This window comes from Ursus arctos, unplaced genomic scaffold (genome assembly GCF_023065955.2).
Source record: "Ursus arctos isolate Adak ecotype North America unplaced genomic scaffold, UrsArc2.0 scaffold_4, whole genome shotgun sequence".
In the NCBI taxonomy this organism is placed as follows: Eukaryota; Metazoa; Chordata; class Mammalia; order Carnivora; family Ursidae; genus Ursus; species Ursus arctos.
This window is the reverse complement of record NW_026623056.1, coordinates 17,470,032-17,491,464: the sequence shown is the minus strand read 5'-3', so window position 1 is coordinate 17,491,464 and position 21,433 is coordinate 17,470,032. Positions and strand designations below refer to the sequence as shown.

General features: G+C 43.4%; 1 protein-coding gene across 1 annotated transcript in view; it reads left to right on the top strand.

Moving 5' to 3' along the window:
- The first annotated feature begins 14,324 nt into the window (after positions 1 to 14,324).
- The window catches only part of CUNH3orf70 (chromosome unknown C3orf70 homolog), a 78,093-nt gene continuing 70,984 nt past the window's right edge, over positions 14,325 to 21,433 (top strand). Inside the window, exon 1 of the mRNA XM_026497354.4 lies at positions 14,325 to 14,782. Coding sequence (XP_026353139.1) covers positions 14,587 to 14,782 — 196 coding nt within the window. The 5' untranslated portion in view covers positions 14,325 to 14,586. The remainder of the gene's footprint in view (positions 14,783 to 21,433) is intronic.

Sequence of the window (21,433 nt, the reverse complement as noted above, 5' to 3'; positions counted from 1 at the left end):
TTGCCATAGATGAATTGATTCCAATTCGGTTCTAAACTACTGCGTTTAGTTTTTTGTTTTTTTTTGTTTGTTTGTTTTTTGTGTTTTGGTTTTTTTGCCAATATCTGAATGTCTTAAAAACATTTATTAGTGACTCCTTTCATTTCTGATTTGTCATACTCAAAATCTTTGAATTAACCTGTTACATCTCTATTTTTTCTGATTTAAACAACTTAATTATATTTTTAATGTAGCGCTCTATTGCCTTTATAATTCTCATTTTGTAATACATTTCAAAATTTACTAAAGCAAAATATAAAGTAGGGTAAGTCTGTAACCATTATGTTTTTTTTAAAATAAGCATTCTTTGTGGCATTTTTCTTGTTACTATGCCAGAGGAATCGTACTCTTCATTTGTTAGGCACTTTCACCTGTGAGGCTTTGATAAATCTACACACTAACCTTGAACATACTATTGTATGTGCTTTCCTAACCAAGAGCAGGCATAGCACTTAATTTATTAACGCTCTCTAGAATTTCTCTGAGTAAACCTCACCACAAGTTAAGTCAATCTCTGCATTTAATCTGTTTTTGTCGTAAGAGCAACAATAGACATCCATTTTTCTTGTACTTCCTTTTTGTGTATCCGTATATATATACTGACATGTATACATATATAATATAATATATACATACACATTTTTGAGTGTCAGTTCTGCCCCGAACTCATTACTTTCAGTAATTTTTAGTTGATTTCCTTCGATTTCTAGGTCTGCAATCATGTCATCTGTAAAATAGGTACTCTTGCCTCTTCCTTTTTAATATTTATACATAACATTTTCTTCTTAAATAGTTATTGGTGACATTTCTAGAACAAGAGATCTTGATTTGAGAAAATAGTGTGTTTCTCCTTTAAGAATAAAATTGGACTCTTTGTTTTCAGCACCTAATCCATCATGTTAGACTGGAAATCCAACATAGCTAATGTTGCCTTAGTTTCCTGTTTGGAACGGCTGTAGATAAAAATAGTTCGGAGGTGGGGTGCCTGGGTGGCACGGTCGGTTGAGCACGTCTGACTCTTGGTTTTGGCTCAGGTGGCCTCAGAATAATCTTTCCCCCCAGTAACTGGTTTATATGAAGTTTCCCTATTTCATAATGCGATTGTTAAGAGCATGGGCTCCAGAGTTAGGCTGCCTGGGTTCAGACTTTATCAGCTGGGCTGCCTTGGGCAAATTACTGAACATCTCTGTGCTTCCAGAGTTCCCAGAACCTATTTCCTAGATTATTTTTATAAAGATTATTTGAAGATACTGTGAGCATTTAACACAGAATGTGGCACATCGCTCTTAATAATTGTTAGTGTGATAGTTATTGCTACTATTTTTAATTACAAATCTACGAATTACCTAGTTCCTTCTGTAGGGGTACTCAGAGGAAAGAGGCATTTCTGGTGAGGGGTAGGATGAAGGGGAAGCCTGGCCTCCAGGATTGGTCTCTGGGTGAGCGGTGGAGGAGGATCTGTGGTCCCCAAGCCAAAAGCAGGTCCCCTGCTTCTCCTGTCTCCTCTACCTTATCCTTACCAGCTTCTCAGCTCCTCTCTTTTCCCCTTGCCCCCTGCCCCCCCAGTTCAAACCCAAACGAACTTCCATTGAGGTATACATGACTAATAAGAGAGAACTTCTACCGGGTTTGAATTCGACAGTTAGTACAGTATTAAGACAAATTAACTCGCGTGGATTTCTCAGGATAACAAATTGTTCGGTTTGGTTTGGTTTGGAAGGGGGCTGAACGGGCAGGGGTCCTTCTTGAATATCCACATATGTGCCTCTTACCCAACAACTCAGTGGTATCCGGAAGTCAAAACTGGACAATTTATTTGAATTTGTGTTCTGGCCAAAGTGAGGGAGTTACTAAGAGAGTGAAATAAGAGTCTCTAAAGTAATGTCTGCAGAGAAAGGGTGGCGGTTCTGTGAGAAATAAAACTGTAGGCCCTCCTCCCAGCCATGCTTATCTCAGATCACCTCAGTAAGGAAGAAGTTTCTCATCTGAATGGTCAGAGGCCAAGACATCGTTTGGACTATGTGGTAGATCGTATTTTCCTAAAATGCCTCCTCTCTCATGGTCTTACGATGTGGTGTTGACCCGCTTCATTGTGAGGCGGTGTCTGTGGAGAACAGAAGGAGTCCTCTGGCCCTAGGCAGACATCTGTAATTGTCTCAAATACTCAAATGTCGCAGAAGTGATGCTGCATGACTTTAGAGGCTGGATCACAGACGTTACTATGACTTCTGTGTGGCTTTCTCTCAGGACACTTACCATGTTTTGGGGAAACCACATGGAAAAACCACATGGGAGTGTCCTGGCTGACAGCTAACCACCAGGCGTGTGAGTGACTGAATGTTCCTACAGACAGGTCCAGTCCTCAGTCTTTGAGTCTTCCAGGGGAGACTCCAGAAATTTCTGGAGCAGAGAAAAGTCATCCTTGCTATGCCTTGTCTGAATTTCTGACTCACAGAAGCTGTCAGAGATAATCCATGATTATTGTTGTAAACCACTAAGTTTTAGAGTGATTGGTTACACAGCACTGGGTAATTAATTTAGGCTGTATTTGCTAAAGGGTGTGAACTTCTGTGCACCTCTCTTGTGCTTCCTGTATCCCTTCTAGATGGATCAGCCTTAGCCAGTTTCTTCTCTTCTACTTTCCTCCTACCATGCAGTTGGGTGAGCAAATAAGCCAAGGCCTATTGTGCAAACCTGGCCATATAGTTCCTGTTTCTTAGACTTCCTCATCTCTGCATATGGTCAGAGGGCAGAGAAATCCCAAGAAGAAGAAGGCCTCGCTTACTTTTTTTCCAGGGAGCTCTACACTGGGGTATGGTTGCCTGGGTGGTGTTAATAAAGAGGTATTTTGTTTCACAATCTATAATTTATTGTGCTTAGCTTCCTTGGAGCCTGGTGAGAAGAGGAGAGGGAAGTAGCAGGCAAGGCAGGGTTTGGGCATTGCTGGGTCCTTGTCTGTAATAACACAGTATGAAAACATCACCCTAATAACTAACAGTGGGTAGGGAACAAAAAGAAGTAATCAAAATTTAAAATGCATGAAAAGAGAAGTCAATTTGTCTCACACCTCTAAGGTAGAATGAAGAGCAGGGGCCTTGGAAATCTATGGTTTCTAGTTTCTTCTCCAACAGGAATAGATTGTGGAATGAGTGGTTTTATGACCTTGGGCAAATCACCTCACCACTTTTCTGTGCCTCCACTTTCCTAAGTAATAAAAAGGATGTTTTACTTAACTAATCCTGTCAATGTATAAATCCGCACGTTTCTCCTCTCAGTCACTTCCTAAGCTATTCATCCTGTCAGCTTCCGAACAGGCACACAGGCATTTGGCTGGACACCCATGGGAGACGTGAGAAGGAGAGGGAAGCCCCGGTTCTGTGCTTTTTGGAAATCACAACGGCTGCCACTGGGGCTTGGGCCCCTCTGGGGGAAGTGGAGGATGAACATCCTGGGGGACAGCAGCTCCCTGGGGGAAAGCCAGCTGCCAGTGAGGGCAAAGACTTGATCCTACCCTTATTTCCCCCTGGATGAACTCTGCTCAGGACTGAAGTACCAGTAATATCCCAGATTCCACACCCAGGCCAAGCAAGAATGAGTAGCAGAGAAAGAAAACAAGCCTTATCCTTGCCCGTGACATTGGAGCCAAGCGGAGGTTCATTTTCCAAACAGCTATACAAGGAACCTGAATGCAGCCACCACAGACCGTCTACTTGGAACTAACTGCATTGGTAGTTCTTTGTACCTGATCATTGGCAGAGGGGAAAAGAGCGGGACTCCTGGAAGAAGCTTCTAGTGTTGTAACGTTGCATGACATCTTCATGCAACTAATTTCATACTGACTATTTTTTTTTAAAGATTTTATTGGAAAGGAGAGAGAGTGCACGCAACTGCACAAAGGGAGCGGCAGAGTGAGAGGGAGCCTGATACAGGACTCGATCCCAGGACTCCGGGATCACAACCAGAGCCGAAGGCAGATGCTTAACCGACTGAGCCACCCAGGCGCTCCTAATACTATTTTTGAGATATAATTGACATATAACATTATATTAGTTCCTGATGTATAACCTAATAATTTGATATTTGTATATATTGTGAAATGATCACAATAAGTCTAGTTTACACACATCACCACTCATAGTTACCATTTTTTTTACAACAGGGACTTTTTAAGATTTACTACCTTAGCAACTTGCAAATAGGTGATATAGTATTATTAACTACAGTCACCATGTTGTACCTTATATCTCCAGACTTACTTATCCTATACCTGGAAGTTTGTATCCTTTGACCACTTTCACGCATTTCTTCCCCCACCCCACTTCCCGCCTCTGGCAACCGCCAATATGTTCTCTGCATCGATGAGTTCAGGGGTGTGTGTTTGTTTTAGATTCCACGTGTAAGTGAGATCATACGGTATTTGTCTTTCTCTGTCTGGTTTATTTCACTTAGCATAATGCCCTCAGGGTCCATCCACATTGTTGCAAATGGCAGGATTTCCTTCATTTTTATGGCTGAGAAATAGTCTCATACTGACTTCTAAAATAACAGTATCCTATTTTTTTTTTAATCTGCCCTGCCATCCAGCCTGCTGGTCTGTGCCCGACGCTATATTAGGCGTGTCAATCATGGTGCCTCCATTCCCACAGTCCCTTCCATGGGAAATGGTCCACCCACGGGTCCTGCTAAAGTTTAGGTGGTTTTTACATCACATGACTTCCCCTTCTCTTTCTTCAGCTGTAATGACTGCTAAGATGGTGGTTGAAACATCCTTGTTCTCCATTCAAACTGCGAGGGAAAAGGAGAAGGAGGTCCTATCAAGAGCTGAATTAGAAAGGATTTACAGTGGAAAAGAATAGGCGGGGTTAGGACTCTATAGGGTCAAAGTTAGGAAGACACAGACACTATGAGAGAAGAGAAGCTATAAGGTGGAAAAAAGAAAAAGTAAAAAGAATAAATGCACGGGCGACATGAGCACCAGCACACGGGGACTAGCAGCGTCCTGTTTCCGGAGCACCAGTGTGACGCTCCGTCGACCCTGCTGCCACCGTCCCAGTGCTGCTTCGGTTGAAATCCCAGTTCCTGGAGGCCTGCATGTACCATGACTTCTGCTCTTGGTTTCCCTTTTTGTACCATGTACCTTCTGACATTCAACGTTCCATTACTGAAAGTACTTGCAACACTCACTCACCCTCCTGGACACAGCACTAGGAGCTCTAGCGTGGGTGCTCTGTGATGACTCTTGTGCTCTCTGCACAGAATGGTGGGGGCAATTCACTGTATGTTGGAGTGCCCTTCAGGGAGAGCTCACGGCCATTATTATAACACAATCCTAATGTCAGCTACTACTTCTGAAGTACCTATTTTGTGCCAGGAAATTTCCTTCGTGTTAAAAATCATGATCTCACTTAATCACAACAATTCCATTAAAATTGGTGTTCTTAACCCTGCGTGCAGCTGAGGAAATGCCGTCTGAGAGAGGATAAGTGACCTGCCCAGGGACACCAGTGAGTAAGTGGTGGAGGCGAGATTTGCGCTTGCTGCTGCCTGACTCCAAAGCTCATGCCCTTTTCACTCTGTTTTCACCTCTTCCTCAGGAACGCTGTTCTTGCAGCGGAATTCAGCCCTGCAGAGAGCCGCGTTTCAAGCATGTGTGGCTTTGATAGTTTAAGGAAGACAGACACCTTGCATTTCAACACAGTCCCCACTGCTCCCTATTACTTTATACCCAGAGCTCTTCTCTCCTTTGTGCTCTTTCCTTAACCCACAAAGGTGCTGGACTTTGCAGCGCCTGTGAGTAAAGCGCCCTGACGTGTGACGACAGTTCCTCACGGAGAGTACCCTATTTCAGACTTGTTTGTACCATGCCTCCGAGTAGCAGTGCCCCCATAAGGATGACTCTCAGCCACTTTGATCCCCACACATCCCCAATTAAACTTCTTTCCCTTCTCTCTAAACATGTTCCTTCCTCTTTGTTCCCTAGCTGATGACCGGCATTGTCCCTGGAACTCCTTTACTCCCAACAGCCAAAAAATGTCAACTTTTATTAATTTAACCTCTTCAGTAGTTATGCTTCAGTACTTCCCCTCCTTCCCACCCCCACTGCTCAGGCCTTTTTCATCTTCCTTCTGGGCCAGCCACTGCTTTATCTCTGTTCTTGTCCCAATAAATGTCTCCTGCTTGCTCATTCCAGAGTTAGTATTTAAAATGCACATTTGATCCTGTCACTCTGTGCTCAGAATTCCACCGTTGTGCCTGTAATAGTCATCTCTGGCTGCATAACCATTATCTCTTGCTGCGTAACAAGTGGCCCCACGATGTAGAGGCTTAAACAACAAAGCATTTATTATTTCACAATTTCTGTGGGTCAGCCATCTGGGTGTAGCTTGGCTGGCTCGAGGTCTCTTACAAGGCTCCAGTCAAGGTGTTGGCTAGAACTGTGGTTTCATTTCAGGATCCGAGCTTACACACGTGATTGCTGGCAGTCTTCGTGTCTTTACTGGCTGTTGGCCAGAGATAGCAGTTCCTTCCCATGTGGGCTTCTCCAGAGGACCACTCACAATATGGCAGTTGGCTCCCTCAGAGTAAGATCTCAGAGAGTGAGGGAGAGAGATGAAAGCAACAGAAGTCACAGTCTTTGCAACCTAATCTTAGAAGTGACTCCATCACTACTTCTGGAGTTGCTAAATCCAGTGTGTACTCAAGGGAAGAAATTATACAGGCTGTGAATACCAGGAGGTGGTGATTATTGGGGGCCATGGTAGATGCTGCCTACCACGACTAGCCCCTCCTGAGGTGGTGGTTTGGCTTTGGTGTTGTGGGCTTACAAACAAACGGAGTTCCAGCATTCCCACCAACGTGTATCATGCCTCAACGGCAGCTGGACTTTGCAAATCTCTTTCATTTATGATTTCTGATAAGTGTTTCCAGTGAACAAAGTGCCTTTAGGTTCAAGGCGTTCAAAAACTCTGGTTTTGAGGACTCAATGTAAATTTTGTTGGGCTTATCATCATTTGGCCCCTCCCTACCAGTTCCTCCTCTCTTCTGATCGCTCCTGCAGCCCACATTACTTTCAAGCAAGGCAGACTTCCAGAACAGCCCTTTGCCTTTCTTGCTGGCATGCATGCTGTTCCCTCTCCCATAATACATCATTCCAGCTTGTCTGCATTGCCAGTGCTAACTCACCCTTTTTGTGAAATACTTTTTGATGGCTCCAGGCAGACTTATCTATTACTTTCTTATTCTTGTAGTTTGCTTTGTTTAAACCCCTTAATCAGAGCAATTACCTCCTATACTCTTTTGGTTGGTTTATAGCTCCCCTCTAAATGAGCTCCAGCCTCGAGCCCAGAGCCCGGCACATAGAAGACACTCAATAGCTCTGTGTGGAGGGGATAAAGGAGCTCAGCGTTGTAGGTCGGACACTGCCTAAGTGCCTGGGGCCCTGGGTGTGGCTGGAGTGCTGACCACAGCCCGGTATCCCGGCAGGCTGCGGGAGATATCTCGGCTGCCTCATTTATAAACCATGAGTCAGTCATTGTATTCCAGATTGCTCTTCACTGTCATTTTAGCCTTTAGCTGCTTACTGAAATGAGCTAATTAAAGCTGAATTATTTTAATTGCTAATCATCAAGAAAAAAGATTTTTTTAATGGAAATGGCAGAATGTATGTGTTATCCTACCAAAGAAGTCAGAGTGTCTTGTTTCAAAATTATGATAGGTCCATTGCTGGCAAAAGTAAGTGTGGACTGTGAGAACGTAAAGAACGGGTTGTGTTGTATGGAGCACAGAATTGACCTAGATCCTACTTCTATTAGCGTCACATCACATCACTCAAGAAAAGTCCAGCGGTTACTGGGCTTGAACACCGGGGGTGTCTAGTGAGGCCCCCAGGAGGCTGATTGCTTGGCACATTAATGACTGGCCTTTTTGCCCTCCCCTTTTATGTTCAAAACCTACTCTGGAGGTTGATTTTTTTCACTAAATTTTTTTATACATAAAAATATTTCTCTAATTTTTAAAAAGTGGCACAAAACTGGTTTATCCCTTTAAAAGAAAAACAGGAATAAAACAGTGAATTTTGAAAATCCTATGAAGGCAATCCACAAATAATAACTTCTTCCACCACTGTCAAAATATAAGAAATGCCATTTTGGGCCAGCTCAGGGTCCATCTTTTTTTCTATTTTGCATCTGGTGATGGCACAATGGGATACTTTGTGAGAAAGCTGCCCTTCCTGGTGCCGTATCAGAATGTTAGGGAGGGACCGTGAGTATTTCTCTGTTATGGGTCTGTCATTCTTTCAATGTCTAAAATGCCTTGTTGAGCCTATAGTTGTTGCAGCCTGGGTCACCTCTAGAGGTAAGACATTCAATAAGATTACAAGCAAGTTTTTTTTTAAGTAGGCTTCTTTTTAATTTCAAAGGCTCCGAAGGAATCTCTCAGTTCTGGGGGCTTAAGTTTCGAAAAACAGGCATTTTTCTTTTCCATACTATTTATGACTTTTTAGTCCTAAATCTTTTAATGTATCCATTCCAAAATATTTGTTGAGAGTCTCCTAGTACCCAGCAGAACGTCAGGCACTGCAGATACACAATACCTGCTCACTACTCGAGGTGCAAAGTGGTAGGCACAGCATGTCCTTGAGTGTGGAGAAGGGAGGCAACTAAGAAAAGGCTTCAAGTAGTATTTGAGCTAGAACCTGTAGGGAAAGTAGGAATGACATGCATAAGTAAGGTTAGGCACTTTGAGACAAAGGAAAGGCTGAGGGAAGACACAGACAAGCAGGAGAGGATATTCCATGTCTAGAAACAAAACAGTAAATAATCCAATGGGGTACAGATTTGGAGGCATGGAGAAGAGTAGCTGGAGAAGACATTGGGAGGGCTTCGTATAGCCTACGAAGGAGTGCGAATTCTTTTTCAGTAGGCAGTGAGAAGTGTTAAAAGTTTTTAAGGCCAAGTATGATATCAGATTTTAGAGTGTTCTCTTCTCAGCATTGTGAAGGAAGGATTGGAGCATAGCGCGTCTGTAGACAGGGGCAGCATTTGGGGTGCTCGGAAGTGGAAGACGAACACTTCTCGAGGATCTGCAATGTGCCAGAGACAGTGCTAGGCTCTTCACACATATTATCATGTTTAGTGTTCACCGCAAGTGTATGGGGTAGGGATTCTAATTCTCATTTAAGAACCGAGGCCAAGTAATTTGCCCAAGATCACCCCGCTAAGTGGTAGTGGAGCTAAGCTTTGATTCCATTTTGTCTGATTCTAAAGCCGCCCTTCTTTTCTTTATTTTAAAGAGGATGACGAGGGTCTGAATTATACCAGTGACAGTGCTAAAGAGGTGTCGGGTCCTCCCTCCCCACAGAAGACTCCTCGTTTAGTTGCACCTCATTTGGAAGCTTCTCCAACTACTTCATCATTCTAATTGCTTTAATATGACAAATTGACCAATTACTAGCAGGTTATTTATAACCATGATACAATTAGTTGCTTGGTTCAATCCAGCAATCCAAAAGTAACTGATTTGTAATGGCTGGATTTATCAAAGTGTTCAGAATGGTCGGTGAACACAGATAAAACTTACATTAGCATTCGACAAACACGGGCAATGGAATAGGAAGGCAATGTCTGATTATTTACAAATAACATCTGAACTGAAAGGATTTTTTAACCCTAGCTCCATCTACACCCAAATGGACAAGTCAGAGCTTTGGCTGAAAAAAGATGTTCTGGGAAGCCTTCTGTTTTGTTTTGCTGATAAAGAAACTGAAGCCCAGAAAGCATAAGGGATCTGCCAAGGTCTCCCAGCCAGAAAACAACAGAGTTTAGACTTGAACCATCTGCATTTTTCTGATGCCAGGTCCTAGAGAACTTTCCCACCATGCCTGCTGCACTGTGACATGAGCAAGTCACTTAGCCTCTTGAGCCCTCAACTGCTTTGCTACAAGAGAGGACCAGCGGGCGTATCAGTTAAGCTCTTACGTGGTAAGAGCCTGTCCTGAACATTCGGTTTTACTATAACTGCTTCATGTAGCTCCTGATTCTGTAGTGTCCTCGTGGCTGTTCAGGTCAAGACTAGCTCAGCAGATTTCTACTGGACTTTCTCATGCTCCTACGACCGGGTAGTGGGCCTAGGATGATGTTCTAGAGCCTCACTGATTGTTCCTGCGGTCGGTAGACCGTTGGCTGGGGATGGGCTGCTCGTCAAGGGGACACCTTCATTTTCCTCCATAGGGCATTTCATCCTCCATCAATCTTGTACACCTGGTGCTCTCAGGGTTCCAAGCACAGGAAGAGAGGAACCCCACTGAGCATGCTCTTTGGAAATCCTTGTGAGTCCAAGTTTGCTATTCTCTCGTTGGCTAAAGCAAGTCACATGATGTGGATCCCAATAATTCCTGCCTCCTGATATTCATGTCTTTGTGTAATCTCCTACCCCTGTATGAGGGATGGACCTCAGGACTTGCTGCTCATGAACAGAATTTCCTAAAAGTGATGGGATATCACTTCTAAGATTACCTTATAAAAGACTGTGATACTCTCTTTGACTCTGTGTGCTTGCTCCAGTAAAGCAAGCTGCCATGCGTGAACTGCCCTGTTGAGAGGTCCACGTGACAAGGAACTGAGAGAGCCCTATAGCCAGTAGCCAGTAGGAACTGAGACCCTCAGCCCAACGGTTTCTTGAGGAATTGAATCCTGCCAACAAACAGTGAGTGAGTGAAGTCGGAAGCAGACCCAACCCCAGTTGAACCTCTAGATGACAATGCGGCCATGCCCCACACCTTCATTACAGTCTTGTGAGAGACTTTGAAGCAGAAGACCTGCCTAGGTTATACCTGGGTTCCTAACCCACAGAAACGGAGTTGTTTTAACTTACTAGTGACTTGTTATATAGCAATAGATAACTAATACCCATAGCTACGTTCAGAGTCAGTGGGGGAATATCCAAGGGTGTGGTTCTAGAAAGAGTAATTATACAAATTATTCACACATATATTTGCAAACAATTGACTATGGATGGACTTTTTCCAGCCTTTGGGAGTCTGAGATGGAATAATTTTCACTACTTCAACAATTATTTGTTCTCTGTGATTAGAAGGGAACAAGATGGTGAACGAGGCATAGGCCATGTTCCTACCCTCAAGGAGCTTACAGTTTGTGGTGGGGGAGGGGAAGAATGGGGAAAGATATTAGTCCAATAATTTCTTCTTTATTTGTTTAAAGTTATATGAAGGGAGAAGGTATATAAGAGTCTAGGTTGGTCAGAGAAAGCTTCTTTGAGGAAGTGGCATACAAACCGAAGAGGCAGGACAGAAAGAGAAGGAAAGAGGAAAATTCCAGACAGAAGGGTAGTATTCTTAAAGGGGAAGTGGAGAGGTGGTTAGCACCAATGGGACAAGTACCTGTATATGATCAAAGTGTCTCTCATTATGTAATAATGATGTTGTGGGTTATGGTTTTAGAAATAAGTGCAAAAATATTTGTGGATGAAATTATTTGATGTCTGGGATTTGCTTCAAAATAATCCAGTGGCAAGGTAGGGGCGTGAGTGGGTGGAGCTATAAATGAAACAAGAATGAGTTAATCATTATTGAAACCAGGCAATGGGTTCAAGAAGGTTCGTTATACTAGCATCTCTACTTCTGTATATATTTTCCACCATAATACTTGTGTCCTGACAACACATCTCGAAGGCTGTATGTATATATGTTTGAGAGGTCACAGGACGTTTATTTCCTCCAGCTCCACTGCAGACAGTAGAGGTTAATAGCATCTTTAGGGCAAGGGGATGAAATGAGTTTTGTGTTATAGAAAATGTAAAGGCTTCTCAGCTTCAAATCATGTGGCTAACATAAAATAGGGTATTTGGGTAATTTACCTTGCCTCCTGGTTAAAGCGCTATATTGCATTATTTCTCATGCTCATTTTTCACTAGCTGAGATGATATGGTTTCATATATAGCAGAATCTTCTAACATGTTTCACCCAGAGTAGAAGGCAGGGGAAGGATGCTGTTTAAATATTAGCAAAATGCTGTAAAGATTCTTTATAAGACCTTATATAATATGGGTCGTATTAGAGAGCTTATGGGTTGAGGAAGGAGGGAAATAGGGTAGAAGAGATGGGAATCCATCCCCCTTTGTTCAAAAAATTCTGGGTTGGCTTGCTATAGCAATAATGGATTAAGGATTTATTTGATTAAGTTTTCCTTTTACACATGTTATTCTGAGGTGGGTCAGACTGTGAAATTAATAGCCAGGATAGATAGATTTTATGAGTCAGGGATATATTTTACTAGGATTTTTTTCAGGAGAGGGGCGCCTGGGGTGAAGCTGAAGAGATGAGGCTTCGTATTTATAGCTGGGTTTTCAATGTTAGGTTTTGGGGGAACCATATTTTGTGATTTTGATTGAGACCTTTCTTGAAAATTCCATTCCCACCAAATTGAGTCTCTCCCTAACCCCTAATAAATGAAGACTTCACTAGAGTCAGATATATGCAAATTACATTTCCCTTCTCAAGCCAAGGTTAAATAAAAGGGAAAATTATGAAAGATTGCTTATGGCAGCAAGGATTTTCAGTGCTTGAAGATGAATTTCGTTATTTCAAAACCATGACGAGTCTCCTTGTCAGTGCAAAGCAGGAAAGGAATAAAGTAACAGAGAAAGTGGACCTGGGCATAAACATGTTCCCACACAGCATTTGTACTGAAAGGCTTTGTTGTTGTTCCCTGAACCTTGGCAATTACAGGCATTTTCCTTTGCTCGGAAAAACGGTTGGCAAATAACAAGAGTAGGTCCCCTCCTTTTCTGTGTTCGAGGCTAGGTCTGGCCTTGTTGCAGGGAAACACTAATTCCCAACCATGCTCCCTGGGAGCAAATGGTTTGTTTTCTCTTCACTGAATCCAGCCCAGGGTGGGTTCTCAGCAGCTGAGCCTGGCATGGAAAATCTATTTGGAGCAACTTGTCCCCAGGAGGGAAGAAGGCAAGCTGATTGTGTGAAGGAGCCGCAGTCACCATCCAGGCCAGTCACACCCACTGGCCAGGGCAGGCATTCACACACAAAGGCACACACAAGAGTCCATGGCAGACAGGAGTCCTGCTTGTGTGTCCACACCCACATGTACCACACACACCCAACTCTACCCATATATGCACTGTGCACACACACTCGACATACCGGTCACAGGTACCACAACGGCACATATACCATACACCTATACACAGTACATATGTAACCACATCCACCCGCACACTGTGTACACGCATACACAACTGCACATACCACACAGACCACATATACTCTACTACACAAACATGCACACCGCCCACACTCCACATGGGTCGTGCACATCCGTACTAGATTCTCCTGTATCCGCACACCTCATCACACACCGTGTCACGGGTCACATGCACCATGCACACTCCACACATTCCACATGTACCATGTATACACTCCTCACATCCAACTACACACACACCCACCACAGATACTCAACAATGACACGCGCACATACCACATACACACCAAACCACACAGCCACGCAGCACATTCCACACACCAGTCCTGTGCACCACAGATCCATCTTTCTCTCTGACACACACACACACACACACACACACACACACACACACACACTCACCCACCCAGGTTACTTTCCCGCTCAGCAAGGTGGGGCTGCAGCCCCCGCGGAGACTGGGACTGGGTGGGAGGGCGCCCTCAGGGCCAGCGGAACACGGTTCCCGTGGGCACGGCGGCCCAGGGCGGGAGGCTTGGGCGCCTGACGCGGCGGCGGAGTGGCCGCGCCCGGAGCGGGAGGCTTGGCCTGGGGGAGAGCGCGCCGGCGTGAACGCGCGCGCGCCTCCGAGGGGCCGCTGTGCCTACTCTGGGAGGCGTGTACGAGGGAACTGTGAGCCGCGTGTGGGGACAGGCTGTGTGTCTGAGAAAAGCTCGCTGGCGGATGCGCAGGGAGCAGCCCACTGAGCGGCTCGAGTGGGCGTGTCCTCGGTGTGCACAGCTCTCGGTGGAGTTCTCGAGACGACCCAGCTCGGCGGGAAGTGTGCGTGTGAGCCGCTGTGGCTGTAATACCGAGCCGCCGGCGCACTTGTATGTTCACAACGGCTGTCTGTCGGTCGGGGTCGGTCTCGGAGGAATGAGTGAATGTGTGTCAGGGACTCGCTGTGACGGGCAGGGACGCCGACAGCTTGTGTGAAGAGGCCAGGCTCGCTGACCGACGCTTGGCGCCTGCCGGGGCCGGTCGGCGCGCGCGCCCCTGTGCGCGTGCGTGGGGGGACGAGGCGCGCGCCGCGGCGGAGGGAGGCAGGCGGCGGCAGGCCCAGCCCCCGGTCGCAGCGCCCGGGGCGGCTCCTCTGTGAGCCCGGGACCACCGCGCTCCCGCCGCCGCCACCGCCACCACTAGCACCGCCGCCGCCCCGCGCGCTGGCGTGACTCCCGGCCCGCGCCTTCCCACGTCTGCAGCCGGCTCGGCTCCCTGCCCGCCCAGACGCTGCTTCTCCCGGGCTCCCGGCCTCGACTCCGCGGAGGGAGCGGAAATGAGTGCGGCGTCGGCGTCGGCGCCCGAGCGGGGTTGGAAGAGCGAGAAAGTGGACGAGGCTCAGGCCCTGGCGCGGAGTTGCGCTGCCCGCAGACCCGACTTCCAGCCGTGCGACGGGCTTTCCATCTGTGCCACACACAGCCACGGCAAGTGCTTCAAGCTGCACTGGTGCTGTCACCTAGGATGGTGTCACTGTAAGTCGAGCCGCGTCTCCCCGCCTTCTGCCACCGTCCCGGGGCGCTCGTGAGGCTGTCCCGGGTCGCGGCTGGGACTCTGCGTCCCCGGGGTCTCCGGGCTCGGCTGGGGCTGTTCTGTTGCTGGCCGGGGCCACCCTGGGCTCCGGGCGGGCGGCCGCTGCCCTGGCACCGGACACCTCGGTTGGCGCTGTCTTGGCAACGAGATGAAATCCCATGGGGAGCCTAGCTTTAGCCACTTCTACAAAAGGGGATCTCCCCGTCCCAGGAAGACTGGAATCTATTTTTTCTTTTTCTTTTTTATCTGAAATGACCAGTGTATTGAGAAACAGTAGAGCGCCGTCAGAGTTGACAACCAGAGGGGAAGCCTTTTTTTCAGGGCTGGTTGGTTAAACATGCTCCCCTTTCTTTCTCACTTTTGTCTTTTCCAGGCTGTTCTTTAAAAGAAAGAGCCCTAGGAAATCTAATTGTGGCCCATTTATTGTATCCAAATTGAGAAAGCTCTGAAGTGTAAGAGACGGCTTCCAAGAAGTTAATATTAACAGTTTGGAAGGGTGAACTCCTTCAATACCCAGTTGTAGCATATAGAGCCAATATATAAGACTGTTTTAAAATTACAAAATAAAATGCATGAAAGTAAGCTTTAATGATATTAAATCAATTTATAAAAGCCAGAACTAAACGGGCTGGGCCCTTTCTCTGTTTATCCTGCCTGTGTGTGTGTGTGTGTGTGTGTGTGTGTGTTTAATGGATTAAACTTAAGTAGCCATTTAATCAGAATTCCACAATTTGATTAGTTCATGATATTAGGCCTGCTATATCCAAGAAATAATTTTTTAAAGAAATAGGTTATAAACTTAGTTTCCACATACCCTTATAATGGAGGTTTTGGAGTGTTTATTCAGGACACAATTTCTCAGAGTGATCTTAAGTTAAAATTGCTTTTTCCTTGTTGGTTAGAAAAAAATGGCTCCCAACAAGAGATGCAGTACATGACAAGTCCTTGTTTACGTTAATTGAACATAGTGAGATATTTTAAATTGAATTTATGACTTAAAGGGTAGAGAATTCCCACATTTTCTTTACATTGAACAGTATTGATTTTTTTTGTGTTCTGTGTGCTGATGGTTCAGTTTCTTTCTGTATTTCAGTATTCCTATTGCTCTCAGATCCGTTCCCCATTATAAAGCATCATTTCAGAGAGGAACAAGGTACAGAGTTGGAAGTAGCAACTGTAGGAAACCTGTGATGCTGAAGTGCACAAGCACTATGAATCTGGTGAGAGTCCATTTCCTAGGGAAGTATAGAGTCTTAGTATAGAATACAAGAACATTAAAGATGGTCAGTTCAGTGCCTGTCTTATTTCATCAGTCTCTCCACTAAGTACAACATTCCTGATGGGAGCCTTGCAGTGTTCTCAGGCAGCTTCTTAAGACATCTTTGATTCTTAAAATACCCTCATATGGAGCTCAACTCAGTTACTTTCTAACTTCTTTCCACTGGTCTTATTTCTACCTTATGAAATCATATAGAACAGTCTAATCCTTTTTCAGATCATGGCTTTTTCAGCTCTTCAGATATGCAATGAATGAATATTCCACGGACATAGACTATCTTCTCTCTGTATTCTCAGACATTGTCCCAGTGTCTGGCCTGAAATAGATTTGAAATTCATGTTCATTGAGTGACTGAATGAAAGTAGCCATCATTTTCCTCTCAAGGCATTGTTTTGTCCTATTTATAAATCTCTATTCCCTCCTGCCTCTCCTTTTGTGGAATGGTATCCTGGGTCCCGAGCATCCTGGTTGTTCTGTTCTGAGCATGTGCCAATATGGTTATGCTCCTTTGAAGACTGTGACCCTTAGAAGGATACACAACATCCCAGTTGTGGTCAAATCAGTCCAGAATTGAGCAGGTCTGCCGCCTCCCATGTTTGAGATACTGCTACTGCTCCAGCTAGCATCACATTAGCTTTTCTGATACCCTCATGATATTGAGCTTGCTGCTGTCAGATTGAACTAAGATTGCTGTCAATTAAAGCCAGTAAGCCCCCTTTTTTTTGTTTTACATATTTGGCAGTTAAATCATAGGACTTGTCCACCTCACAGTTCTATATGTATTATTTTTTTTGTGGACACTGATTGATACCTTAGATGTTTTTCCCTAAGTAATTTCATCTTAATTAGGATTAGCCCATTTATCTGGTTTATCATTGTTTTTTCAGATCCCAGCTCTAATCTTAGTACATATTTGTGCCCCCTAGTTTCATGTCAGCCATATATTGGATGAAGGCAATAGTATAGTAGCCTTTTGCATCTTCATTCAAATTATTGATAAAATCGTTAAATGGGAGAGGGCCACACATAGGAGTCCTGAACCTTGCAGGTAGAACTGACCTTCAAGTTGATGGCACTTCATTATGAAACACTCATTGTTATGGTCATTCAAATAATTAGCTATCACTTAATTGCACTGTTACCCATCTTTTATTTATCTTATCCATATGGCATAAGGAGAGCCTGGTCATATACCTTGTTGAAATCTGATACTATTTTTATTGCTTCTTTTTGATATATGATCTGTCTATAAAGACATTCTTTAAAAAAAAAAGGAAATTAGGTTAGTCTGGTTACTTAAGTTGGTTCCACAAATGCTTACCATTTTTTGTTTCTAAGTGATTAGAAGCTATTTTTTAAATAAATAATCTGAATTTAGAAAAGGATTGACGTCGAGTATATTGTTCTATTGTGAATTCTGTTCTTTTCTCTTTTATTCTTTCTTTAAAAAAAAAAAAATCAGATCTACATTTATTTGCTTGTCTCCAGTCTTTGGCAGCCCTGCAGGTCCGCGTGCGTCCTCCACTAGCAGTGACTCAGTGGTCACATTCACGAGGGGCTTCATTTCATTCAGAGCAGCAAGGCGCTCTGTTACAGTCTTCTCACCTATACTGGGAGGCGGTTCTTCCTACCCTTCTTCAGTCCAAATATCGTTTTTCCTGAAAACAACAAAAAAGCAGAGTTCACACATTCGAGAAGTTCTGCTTGCTTTTCGGCGCTCCCGAACATTACAGCATCAGTCCTAAGGAAAATTCTCTCAATTCTGTTGAACATGTAGTTGAGCACCTTCTCTTTGTGAGACATCGTTATGGAAACTAGGACACAAATATGAATACAGCGGGATCATGCCCTTTGAAGCAGAGTGTAAGGACATGATTCATGCTGTATTTATTTTTGTATTCCTTTAAAATCACTAATGATATGTGAGAAAACTATCAACGTGTTTACCAAATGAGAAAATGCTGAAATGAGAAGACCTCTTGGATACTTGAGAGAGGGATTTCAGAACAAACGAAGAAAGTTCAGCTATATATGATTTGTGTTAAAGTTGTGAAATTCATAACCTTATGAAATAGAAAAGGTTGATAATATATACATTTATAAAAGCGATATAAAACATGTATACATAGATGTGGTATTTGATGTATTATTAAAGGAAATAGTGTATTTGAATAATGGCAGATTTTGAGGACTTTGTCTAGGAGGAGAACTGTGAAATGTTCTGTAGCTGTCGCTGTCAAAGAGCGATGATTGGGTTAAATAAACTATGGCTCTGAATGTGTAACTGTTTTTTCTCCCCCATAAGGAGTGATATTGGATGGAATTAATGAGTGAAGGATTCCAAGAGGAGTTTTGAGAGGAAAAAAGACATGGCTTGGCTAGGGAAGAGGGATGGGAAAGAATAAATCATATGCAGATATTATAAAGTAGATTTTGTGGCTAGAGTAGGTAGAATATTTAGAAGGCGTAATACATTAGATTGTTGAGATGTAAGGGAGGGATGAATAGGAAAGGTGAGAAGTCTGAAGTTTCAGTTGGTAAAGACATTAACATTATAGCAATAATATGGGCTGTAGAGGAGTGAAACTAGCAAGGGAAATTATTTTGATACTAGTAAAAACCAGAAATTCATAGAGTAATATCCATAAGTGGAAATTGGACTAGATTAGATTTGTAGAGGGAGGAAGAGGAAAGTTATAAAGGATAACTTCTAGACTTCTGCTTCATGCACCTTGGATGGATGGTGGCGCCATTCATTCACTAACAAAATACTAGAGATGAGCTAGGGTTTGACTGAACATGGATTGTGAATCCAGTTTTGATTAATGAATCCAGGGAGAATGTGAATTCAGTTTTGGATCTGTTGAGTTTAAGCTGCCTTGCCATTACATGGTAATGTCAGTAGGCATTTGGGTATAGGGATCTAGAACTTAGAGGAGAGATCTGCACTACAGATAATATGGAAGTCATTTACTTATTTTTAGATTGTAGTTGTGGCCATGACGAAGCAAGACCACCACCAAGGGAGAGACCGTAGAATGAGAAATGAAAATCCTCAGGCTTTCCCTTCAGAACACTAATATTTAGAGTGTTGCGGATAAACTTGCAATAGAGTCTAAGAAGAAATGGGAGAGAAGAAAAATGTGGAAGGTTTTTGTTGTTGTTGTTTTGCAGATTTTATTACAGAAACCAAGGGAAATGAGTGTCCTAAGAAAGAGTATGAAGATTAGGGGCACCTGGCTGGTTCAGTTGGTGGAGCGTGTGGCTCTTAATCTCACGGTTGTGAGTTGGAGGCTTATATTGGGTGTAGAGATTGTTTAAAAATAAAATCTTTAAGAAAATATTAAGATTAAATCAGTTTTTAGCAGGTTATTTCTTAGATATTGGCAAAATATGCAAATAGTGATTTTCTTTATTACTGAAGAAGAGGGTAAAAGGTTTAGTCCTACAACAGTAACTTCAGGAATGTATTTAATTGCAGTATTTAGTCAAAGCTATTTGAATTCTTCAAAGTAGGAAGAGAAGAATAGAATGACAGGAGCTGGGGTGCCTGGGTGTCTGCCTTTGGCTCAGATCATGACCTCAGGGTCCTGGGATTGAGCCTGGGATTGAGCCCAGCATGGGGCTCCCTGCTCAGTGCAGAGCCTGTTCCTCCTTCCTCTGCTGCACCCCCTGCTTGTGCTCTCTTGCTCTCTCCGTCAAATAAATAAAATCTTTAAAAAAAAAAAAAAAAAAAAGACAGGAGCTGAGAATTGGGACACAGAAATTATAGTTAATATTTTTTGAGTGATTACTTTATGCCAGAGTAAGCTTATTATTCTAAGCACTAAATAGACAATTATGTCATTATGTCCATTCTACAGTTGAGGAAAAAGGCTTAGGCGGAAGCTAAACTTTCCCATGGGCACATAGCTAGTAAAAGTAGAGACTGAATTTTGATCCAGGTCTGTCTGATTCCTAGGACCTAGACTCTACACAGGTTCTACAGAGCTATTTAAAATTAATATGCACATCAACCGTTTTTTTGGCTCCATTAAAGCCAGTGATGGGGAAAGTTGTTAAGAAATGGGTGGAAAACTGTTAACAGTTGCAAAAGTGAAATACAGAAGAATGAGAATGATAAAGAGGTCATGGGATGTGATGGGGGAATGAAATCTAAGTTAAGAATTAAGGAAGAAAAAATGATTAGAAGGTGACAGGGGTGGGTGGGGAGTGTACGTGGTATGATGTTGGTGCCATCAGCAGAACTCAGAGTTGGTTTAATAAAATCACATAATAGATGAGTTCAGTTTTCTGCAGAAGGCATCTTAAAAGATGTCTGTCTTTTTCAGATTGAAAGCTGGAAGAGTGGGACTTGATGTAGTCTAATAGATGATATTAACATATCTAAAGAAAGACTGTTACAGCAGAAGGTGGATGGGCAGCGTGGAAATATAGAAAAATGGAAATTGGAGAGGCAGAATTTGCAAGTGTTTTTTCAGGACTGTTCAGAGAAGGTGATAACACTAACACTGTCCAGAGCTTAAATATCTGGTCTGTATGATTGGACTATCATACAAATATTTGGCTATAATTTGGTTTTCTATTTATAGATTTCCTACAGGGAGAGAAGGAGCTGATTAGAGAATTTAACTGTCAGGACCTTTGGGCAAATACACTTCTCTCCATTAGTTAGTATATGAGCATGGTGGCTTTTGTGTTATCCTATTTGTTGTGTCTTCCTGCTTCTGTACAACTAAAGGGAACCTCACAAAGTCAAGTTCTGACTTCCTCAGGGTAATGCCAGCTGTTTTTCTTAAGTGGCATCTCAATTATATCAGTAACAGTTGCTACAGAAAATATATTTAAGAAGTTTGACAGTGAAGACTAGCAAAAAAAAACCCAACAAAACAAAACGAAAAACCCAACAAAAAAAAAAAACCCCAATACCAAAAACAAACCACAGAGTGGTCATCTGACTAGATAAAGGAGTCAACGGCAGCTTTTTTCCTAGGAATGAGGGTTCTTACTAGTCTAGTGGTTGAAGGAAGAGGATATAGATGTTAAGGGGACAAGTGCGACATTAAATTCTGAGTGAGATTCCTCAAAGCTTTCTAGAGATAAAGTGGTAGGTTTCTTCCATCCACATGGTGCTTCAATCATGGACACACATCGACTTCAGCAATAACAATTGTGCTTATATGTAGGCATATCTTTTTTCGCATGTGATCTTTATAGATGTAGGCACGACCTTTCTGCATGTGTCAGCTCATTTAAACCTCACAACAACCCTGTGGGGTAGGTATTGTTATTCTCATTTTTTAGATTAGGAAAC